The sequence below is a fragment of the Telmatherina bonti genome, assembly GCF_933228915.1.
Source record: "Telmatherina bonti genome assembly, chromosome: 4".
NCBI classification, from domain to species: Eukaryota; Metazoa; Chordata; class Actinopteri; order Atheriniformes; family Telmatherinidae; genus Telmatherina; species Telmatherina bonti.
The window spans coordinates 32,430,936-32,441,325 of NC_136622.1; the positions used below are offsets into that span (position 1 = coordinate 32,430,936).

Sequence of the window (10,390 nt, forward strand, 5' to 3'; positions counted from 1 at the left end):
TTGTTGTAGAGATACAAAATGGCTCATGTTTTTTTTTTCCTTTTCTTTCAATCCAGCATTAACAATCTTTGCAAAAATCGATCTGGACAGCCGCCCTCTGCCTTTCTGAAAGGCAATAACCGTTTCTGTTTTTACACATCTCCTACATTGTGCCATCAAACTCTGGCTTATTGTCCTCGTCTTCGTCGTCTGTGTCAAAAAGCTCATCCTCAAAAAACGATCCTCCAAAGCCGTATTCCTGCGCATGAACCGACACCTCGTTTGACATCAAGTGAGGGGACCCTTCAATAAAGTCAGCAAACCTGTTGGTCAATGAGAACATGTAAAGTTAACAGTGATATTTACAACTGAGGGAGCAACGCGTCAGTGAAACAGCCTGTAAGATTTATTTTATTTTCATACAAAGGGTTTCCTACCATTCACTCATCATGGAAATATAACTTTATATATAGGTATATCTGTATTACCTTTTTAATCTGTTTTTTAGCTCAAATCAGCTCCCAACATCTATAAACTTGTTCCTTCGTCAATTCAGCATTACGCAGGTGATATAATGACATGTTAATGTAAATGTAATTAACAATTTGCGGCAGTGTTATATAAAAGGTATGACTGATAAAATGTTTAATCAATCAAATAAAAGATGGTTATTTGCTTCCATTGGCTTTCTACCTATCCAAAGGAGAGTAAGCATTTACAAAAAGTAATCTTAATGCTTCATGATAAGGTGTAAAATACATGTTTACCATGTTTTTAGCTTCTTTTAATACTCACTTCACTCATCCTTCCTCCAGCTGACTGCTTTTAGAAGACGTGTCATTAGGTAAAGGAAGATCGCCTGCATGTAATCAAGGGGTTTTAGAGGATTGTAATTTAAATACACCTGTAATGTATCCAAAACTTTCCAGCTTGTGAGTCAGTATTGTGTTAAAACAAAGCCCCTAATTCTAATTCTTTTCTAGTGATAAATGTCATAACCTCACATGTTTTACATCATCTGTTAAAGCAGAAAAACGGTGGCTACATTAAACAGTCACAGCACTGTTCCAATTTTCCCCTCTTCTGCCACATAAGCGGCATTTTCTGATCCATTTTGTCTGAAAATGGTCAAATAAGATGTAACTTAAAGTGGAACTATTATGTGCATTTCAGGCTAATTTATTTTTATTTCTGAGACCAGAAGGGCTGGGATTGATCGAGTCATTGTCACAAATGGCTTTATTTACTTCAGACCGACCCTCTCCGTAGGCTGTCAGATCAGCCTGCGGGCAAAACGAGTGGATTGAGACTCTTCCGCATTAAGCCCCGCCTCCTGCCACTGCACTACACCGGGAGCGCGCACCGCACCTGCTTTCGCCGCCATTGTAACATCTCATAAAGAGAAGGATTAGGCTAATATGAACTCAATAAAAAACAAAATACAATGTCAACACATAGCATACAGCCCTACATGTTGGAACCTGAATCAGAGCCTGAAAACGAAGTGGAAAACAGCAACCCACAGCAACGAATGCAGCAGGATGTCTCTCTTTGGTAAACTCACCAGCCATCGTTGGAAATAACTTTATCCCACGTTTTCCACCCGCCTGATGTATTTGTACATGCCCTTGTTAACCAGTAGAAGGTAACCAATCACCGAACCTTATCTCCCGGGACGTCACAAGGATTTCCAAGTAGAAAAAACTCTCTAAAACAACGCGTTTTTCGTCGCCATGGAAATGGAACGGAGAGCGTGCTGGAACTCAAACTCAAACATGCGTTTAGGTGATAAAAAAAACAGTGCTGTTCACATGTCTGATGAGGATTCAACACTGTATCACTGTAGAAAGCTCAGAAAACTCCAAATACCATCATAGCACCCCTTTAAGTCCAAACCTCTTGGGTCTGCGGGTTTGCGATATTTCCCTGCTGCAACACCTCAGATTTTAGATTAAATAACTTAAATTCTGCACATTTTAGTCATGCTGTGGTGATGATCCCAGATATAAACACTTATATGTCTTAAATCTTATTATGTCCAACTTCATTTTTATGTCATCTGGCGACACGCTGTTGATTTTTGATGCTTTTTCCTTTGGTAAAAACCCACTCACTTGTTTTGAAACATTTTAATGAGTAAGATTGCTCATTTCTGTTACAGTGTCTATCAACTCCAGCTCAAGCAGCTAAGTCACAGCTGCAGTAAAGGAAGGAGGGATATAACGATGTTTCTTTCTTTACATGGTGAACAGCTGGAATGCTGCTGTGCAGGTCACAGCTGTTGAGAGTCAGATCTGTTCAAGATCTGATGCATCTAAATAAATTTAATCACAAGCGCATAAGATTTAAACAAACAAAAAAAAGAAAAGAAAAAAGAAGATGTACCTTTTTGGTGACTGAAGCCTGGATACAGCCTTCCAAGGGCTGAACTCTGGGCTGTTACAGTATTTCCGGAGCTCTTCCAGGGCTCGTAGAGTCTCTTCCTCTCCTTGCTTCTGATATTCCTCCTCAGTCAGCAGGCGACGTGGCTCAGGCTTCCAATAAATACGCTTCCTGATTTTCCTGGAATGCAGAGCAAAATATATGAAGCCAGAACCTGGTACCTATTCAGTAACACTATCACCACTTATAGATACAAAAGCACCCAAAGCAGTTAACTCTCAACAGCTATTGTATAAAAACTAATGAAAAATGTTGGTAATAAAACAAAATCAAATGATAGTGAAAGAGACAACATGAACGCCACATGAACTGTGTTCATTTTGCATTTTAAACGATACTCTGATGCCACCTTCTGGTTGCATGTCAGTAACACGTACCTCCAAGTTTCAACAGCCAGAAACACTGGGTAATCCAGGTTTTTAGAGAACAAAGCTGCCACAATGATCGCAAAAGCAACTTGCTGAATCTGAACTCCCAAATAAATGAGAAACAGACCAAACAGCTGCAGCGTCCACGACAGGATGTTGATGCTCTTTTCATCCGCCAGGGGACCGTAACGGTAACACACAGCAAAACTGATGAATCCAACCACTGATACATAACCTGGAAAAGTCAAAAACATTGACTTAAACTGTGCTAAACCACTAATGGACAAATTTATTTGTACTTTCTGTTAACAGTTGTGTCTGCTAGTTACATTCATAACTTACAGTCTAGTGGTGCAATAGTTCTTTATTGTGAACATAAAAAGGAACAATCATTTAAATTAAGTTGCTTTTTTTGTTTTTAATTCCACAAAGTCACATTCTGCACATTGTTTGTGTTCATGAGGACTTTATACCTAATGCTGCATGCCAGTGTTCTCGCAGAATTAAGGTGAGGTTCCTGCAGACTAGCTGAATGGCATACAGAGAGAATGACCAGCCACCAACGAGCAACAAATAAAAAGGACTTTTCTGTTGGAATAAAAACAAACAAATGGTGTTAAAAATAAGCAATAAGAAGATTTAACCTGTAATCTACATTTGGAGATCATAAAGTAACTTACCTTTGGCAGAAAGCGTGCCAGAATAAAACAGAGGATGATGAGTGAGGCGATCATGCCTGTGCTCACACCAGCAGAGTAGTAGAAAACTTGACTCCTTCACATGGTAACAAATCGTCCAGAAATATATTGTTAATAATTATTTTAATCCTTTTAAATCTAGAAATGGAAAGCTGATTTATGGAAAACAAATACCTGCTGAGGGAGTCTGCAAAGACAAACAACAATGCTCCAGAGAGGAACACCAAAAACAGGTAGATATCAAACTCTGTAAGGCAAATAACAACCAAGATTAGCAATCTTTTACATGCTAATAACCAGCAACTTCATTTCATTCACTTATTTTCCACTTACTGCGAATGGCTTTGACAGTGTACAGGGTTTTTTCAGAAGGATCAACCTTGAAGCACGTCTTCTTGCTGAAGAGGTTGATGTTAATGGTAGTTTCATTGTGTCGCTCACGTAACAAGCTCTGAAACCAGCTCCAGAAAGTGAAACGATCCAGCTCCTGCAGCTCCTCCTCACCCTCTACGGTGTCCACTTTGAAGACCTTTGAACTCCATACTTTCACCTAACAGAAATCACAAACAGACATATTAACAGACTTTATTGGAGCAGCCCTACTTTCCCACTGGGGTTGTCCAGTATGTGTTTGAAGTCTCCAGCTGCAAACCACTGGTGAAGTGGGATTCTGTACTTATTTTGTACAAGGGCTGGGCAATGCATCCATTTTATAATAGCATTTATGACTATTTGTTCTGTTCTCTCTCTTTGTGAGATGCAAAGGACAGCTGCAGGACACAAACTCCTGCTGAGATGCAATCTAAATCAGGGGAATCATTTCTCAGTGTTTCCCATCTGATAAGAAAGAGGCCAAGAAGAAAGAAATTTTAAATACAGTGACACTGCATATGCAGTATATATTTTTTTCCTTCTTTTAAGGTGGGAAAGTCCTCTTTGTCATATTCACAAGGTTTTTTTTTTTCCTTTTTTTTTTTTTTTTAAATACTAGAAGCACATTTACAGGAAAAAAAATTTGTTTTAATGTTGTTGGATAAGAATCTAACCTGTTTTATGAAAGAAAACATTTATTAAAATCCAAAATTGAATTTGGTCTGAAAAGAAACAATGTAAGGTTGTTTTTTTTTTGTGTTTTTTGGCCTGCTAAACACGTACCTCAAATCAGTGGGTCATTAACAGGCTTGTGCAAAACCTTTCATTGTGTTGTAGTAGGGAAGCATTAAAATTTGCAGGCAATTACTCTTGAGGACCAGAGTTGGAGATTCCTAGAGTGAAGCCTTTCATTTGAGTCTAACAATCGACATACTTTCTTTGACTTATCTGTGTCTCCCAAAGATTTTTTTTATTATTGAAGTGAAAATAAATGTTCTAATAATGGATCTGGATTTAAAAATAGCAATTTAATTTGATTCAGAGGATTCTTTTCTTCTTTACTTATGTCAGAATTTAAACTACATGAGCATATTCACAGGACTTAGCCCAAAGATACCCAAATTCCTCTTTCTATTTCATGATTAAAAGACCAAAAACAAGCTGTCATAAATATGGCATCTGGTTGGTTATAATTCATATATCTTACCTGAATTCTTGTCCAGGTTTGCCTCCAGGTTGGTACCACAGAGTTTTTATAACAGAAGCGGTTGGACCCTGACATGACTTGCTCTTCTCCATCCTGCAGGTCAATCACTGGATACTTGTTACCTGGGTTTGACAAGCAGAGAAACATGAGCTGCTAGTACTGTTTAAAGTAATGTTACGCTCTAAAATCTCAACTATAAAGAAAATTACTCAAGTTATTTATTTTGCAATCATGAGGATTATGCAATAACACCATGCTTATCTTTTTATCATGCCAAGATAAGCATGATATTATTGCATAATGCTCATGGTTAGAAAAGAAATAACTCTGGTAACTTACAAGAAAGGGTCTTTCAATTCAGTCTTGAGAAAAGGCCAAATGTATTCCAAGCATTTTTGTGCAGGAAAGTGTATGCTGGGTGTTTCCATGTTAATCAGAATGCACAGTGAAACATAAGCAACTACAATGCTCATTTAAAAAGTTGTAGATGACAGAAATAAAGCTCAGTGGCATAAAGTTAGAAAAATAAATCAAACAAAGGATTCGGGGGGTGCAAAAGTTGATGGACAACAATAACATTGTGTTAGCCCTGTAATAATAGAACATGTTAAATCTATATCTGTCTATCAGTCACTCAAATAACTGGAGACTTAAAAAAGGAACAATAACTAAAAATTTGCAAAAATATAATTTAGTAATTTAAGACACTATTTTTTCATTTAATTGAGTTGAAGAAAGGAAAAAAACAAACAAACAAATTGGTCCTGGACAAATTAGAGCACTTTTCTGTTGAACAATGGGACAAAATACCTGTCAACAGGTGCAGAAGTCTGACTGAGAGGAACAGAAAACACCTGACTGGAGCGGAAACATTAAAGGATTGTTTAACAAATTATTAGTTTGAGTGATGTAACATGTAATAAATTATCTTATTTTTTTGCTTTTAAAAAAATATTTCTATTGAACCAGAATTAGAAAATAATGCAATGATTTTCATAATTTTTTTAATTTATTATTACTTTAGTCATATTTTAGCTTTTTTATTTATTTATTTTTTACAGGCAGCTGTTTTTTGCCTTCTTTAATGAAAGGGTATGAAAAAATATGAGCACAACTGTATCTATAAAATGCAAACAATTTACAACCAAGTCACAAACTAGAAATGCATTTTTGTACTCGGTAGCTCCAAACAGGTTTTTCCATAATCAATTATGGGGCAAGTTTGTACAGATTTAAAGCACATTTCAAATCAACAAGGGCACACCTGTACCTGAATTATAAAACACAAAACATGAGTAGGAAAATCTGCTGACTGGTTCCAATCTTCTCAAAACAATTGAAAAGGTTAAATGAAATCTTACTTGTTTAGTAGTTTAAAAATCAATCACAGCTGTCAGGGAGTCTTAAAGGCTCAATAATAAAGTTAATGTTGTAGTTTCACTTTGCCTCATAAACAAGCTAACATTTATTAGCTCGAGCTTGTTTGAAACGTGTATCTTATGAGCAAATATCTCAGTTTCTGTTTTATAACTGAGCTCCTTACCCGTACTCTGGTGGGAAGTTTTAGGAAAACAAATTAATAACGCAATAAAAAACATGAACGTATTGCTTGCTGAAACGTTACGGCTTATCATTTTCATCCATCCCGCCATGATGATTCTAACAAAAGCCCTCCTCTAACGTTTAGTCCCGCCTTTTCCGCTTCTTAAACCTCGATGAGTAACAGACTGATTATCCAATCACAGCGCGTTACGGCTCTTCGTCATCAACGTTTATCGATTAAAAATAAATAAATAAATAACTGACCTGCCTAATACCTAAATTTATAACATATAATGTGAAATTGTAATTTTCATAATCATTAAAATATTTTTTCTTGAATTTTTATTTAAATTTACAGTGTTTACTCTTCCATGATATGTTTGCACACTTATGACAAATGTTAGTCTTATGCTACTGACCTCTCATTTTTATAAAAGACTAAAATGAACAAAATATTAAAAATGATTTGGGAAAATTTAAATGGCCATGTTTAGTAACATATTATCTTTTAACTGGCAAGAAAATCTAAGTCAAGGAGATATTAAGCCATTTAAATGTGTGTATATATATATATATATATATATATATATATATATATATATATATATATATATATATATATATATATATATATATATATTGTATAAAGAAGAAAGTGTTAAACCCACAGTGGTGTGATTGTTAGTGCTCTCGCCTTACAGAAAAACTATTCCTGCTTTGAGTCTTGCAGTGGCCTTTATGGAGTTTGCATGTTCTTTCCATGCATTTGGCTCTCGTTGGGCATTCTTGGTTCTTTTCACAGTTTCAAAACAAAATAATGACCCTAAGCATAAGCATGTATGTTTGCATTTCTTATTTTTTCTGTATTGGCCTTATGATTAAAATAATTTTAAAAGAATAATTCAAATGTTTTGATTAAATCTTTCCCAATTTTGTTATTTTCATGACACATAGATAAACCATAGAAATAGGCTTGCAGGCCACTGTTAAGTATGTACCCTGAATTATTAAGCCCTATGACAGCTGGGACTGACTGCAGAAGTAATGGGTATAATTTAATAAATGAAGGTTTTATCTGTGATTTTTTTTTTTCCAATTCAAACAAGGTGACCAGTGTAAATGAAAGTGTAGTGACAACGTGGCATTTGGCACTATCGTGTGGGCACATTACAAAAAACATATTTTGTCATATTGCTGCATGTCACAGCATGAAAAGCACTGTTGTATATAATCTAATAAATGCTATCTTTTTTTGTTAGGCCTCTTATAATTTTGGATTAGTCACCATACATTTACTCCTTTCCAAATCGGTTAATAAGTCACCACTAAATTCCAAATAACTTTTTTTTCATCTATTTTTTTATAGTTTGATGAGCTAACATGCAGCATGACGACCAAACCTACTGTGTCACAGTCAGCTGCACATGTGTCAGTGACACTGCAGACAGAAGACATGTTTGTTGCTTGAGTGCTTTGAAAAACTCATTTAGAAAGCTGTCAACCATTTGTTTTGTTTTGGTTTAAGGGGATTTTTTATTTTCTATTTCTATGTATTAGCAATAAGTGCAAAACTGATACTCCTTATGTGTGAGTGAAAATATGTTAAAACTAAGATGGAAACAGTGTGTTAAATCGTCATGAGCCGCTGTGAATAACTACATTTACTTGTACAACTTATCTTATGTGCTGAACTACAACCCTGAGGTTCTTTTTGCAAAACTGCTAAACCACAGGATGTCGTTTTCAAGATGTTATTGCCGTGGCCCATCTGCTTATATTTATACAAATAGATACAGCTATGTTTCCTAGAGTAATGCAGTTCGGTATACTGTTAACCATGTGAGCTGTTGTCTCTTTGAAATGAACAATAGTCTCATTTCAATCATTTCAAGGTGGTTGCCATTTCATTATGAAACACTCAAGCATGTGATTCCATCATGTTTTTTTTTTGTTCATTTTGTTTCTTTGGGGTTTTTCTTTCATACACTTCTGATACATAAAGCATATGAGGAGAGCAGCTGAGGTGAATGATTTTTTCCGCTACTTTAGGAGCAGCGAGAGATTCACACAGCATGAGTCAGAGATCCATTTGGGAATGTGAGGCTCATCAGAAAGTCAGTGGAAAGTATTGTGTAAATAAAACATGTCAACAACTGCAAACATTCACATCTAAAAGGACATACCATAAAGATATTGGCTTTCAGGAATGATTCTTGTCACAGTGTTCATAGGACTTGTGACTTTTAGCATATGACTGAATTTACATGCCACTATGAGACATATAATCTGTCATCTTAAAACAAGAGGAGTGCTCATGTCTACACACCCCTAAAAGTACATTTTAATAAAGGAGGAAGCTGGCTGTCACAGTGTCATCTGAACGCTTTAAATTTGTTGTACAAGACCACAGTTATTCAGCATTCTGAGGATGTTAGTGTGTGAAAGAGGAAATGTTTTCATGTGTCTTTCCTCAGCCTAACCTTTGAAACAATCCTTGAAATCTACTTCTCCATCTTTTATATCGCCTCAATCCAAGGCTTCAAATCATGCATGTAAAACATAATTAGTGTTTTTTTTTCCATGTGGTTTTTTGAGAAATGGAGAAATGTATGAGTTCTGAAATGCATGGAAATAATTTAATAACACTACCGTTATTTGGACAGAAGAGAGCACCCATGGCAGATACAATATATGGATCTAAAACCTAATGGCTTCTCTTTCATTATAGGATCATACTGTGCTCTTTTTAAGTTAACCATTTGATGCCTTAAGTCAACAACCATAAACACCAATTCAAAGGCTATCGTCTAGTATATCGATAAGTGAGGATTATCTATTTGCAATTTTGCCTCTTCAGTGGACATTAGGAGGGTCACCAAGCACACTAGCTCTCATTGATGAATGAATAAATATAGCATAAAATTTCATAAAACACACACAAGTTTACCTCAGTGATAAAAGAAAAAGAAAACCATCCTAGTCCATTTTTATAGAATACTGCTATTATATAAAGATGACAATATATTATTTTTATAAATATTTCTATAAAATAGATAAAATAAATAAACTACTTTGCATGTCAAATAAATGTTGTGTACGTCTGTAGAAGTACAACGTTGTTCTTAAAAAATGTGGTATTGTTTTTTTCATAACGCATGCATTAGAGGGTTAAAAGCGTTATTTTATGCATGTATCAACTGTGATCTTAATATTAACAATGCACGTCTTTATATTATAATTTGACACAACATTCATTTGAGACAAAGTCCTAGTAAGACTTTTATTAATAAAATCGGATATAATTAGTTTACATAAATGTACTATTGACATAAATAACAGTAAGACTTATTAATAAGATTGGATATACTTAGTTTATCTACAAGCAATATACCAAGGAAGATGTTGAAAATAATATTTTACCTGAATCTGATCTATTTTAGTTATTCTTAAAATTAATAGTAGGGTTGTTGATAGGGATTTAGAAGAACTTTAGGAGTGAAAACTAATTTAATAGTATTAAAGTGGGAACATAACATATTCAAATATCTAAAAGTTTAAGAAGCCATCTTTACCTAATGGTTTTAGATTAGCACCATCCTGGTAGTTATATTTTTAAGGGTTAAATCCAGTGATAGGAAAACTGAAAGGTTATGACAACAAAAACAACACATTTTAATAATTAAGAAACAGTTTGGCCTTTGGGAAAAAAATGAAAGGTCAAGAGTGGTGTGCTTTCCGATTATCCCTGAAGGCACCGCCCATTTTACAAATGCTAGTGGGGG

At 35.2% G+C, this 10,390-nt stretch overlaps 1 protein-coding gene across 1 annotated transcript; it reads right to left on the reverse strand.

Moving 5' to 3' along the window:
* Positions 1–65: 65 nt before the first annotated feature.
* Positions 66–6,717, reverse strand: nemp1 (nuclear envelope integral membrane protein 1). The gene is made up of 9 exons (XM_079239109.1): positions 6,610–6,717; positions 5,067–5,188; positions 3,821–4,037; positions 3,662–3,734; positions 3,470–3,563; positions 3,263–3,377; positions 2,799–3,024; positions 2,365–2,541; positions 66–302 (listed from the first exon to the last, which is right to left on the reverse strand). Exons 1-9 carry the CDS (start codon positions 6,704–6,706, stop codon positions 143–145), a joined length of 1,281 nt encoding a protein of 426 aa, XP_079095235.1. The 5' UTR covers positions 6,707–6,717; the 3' UTR covers positions 66–142.
* Between the last annotated feature and the right edge of the window lie 3,673 nt (positions 6,718–10,390).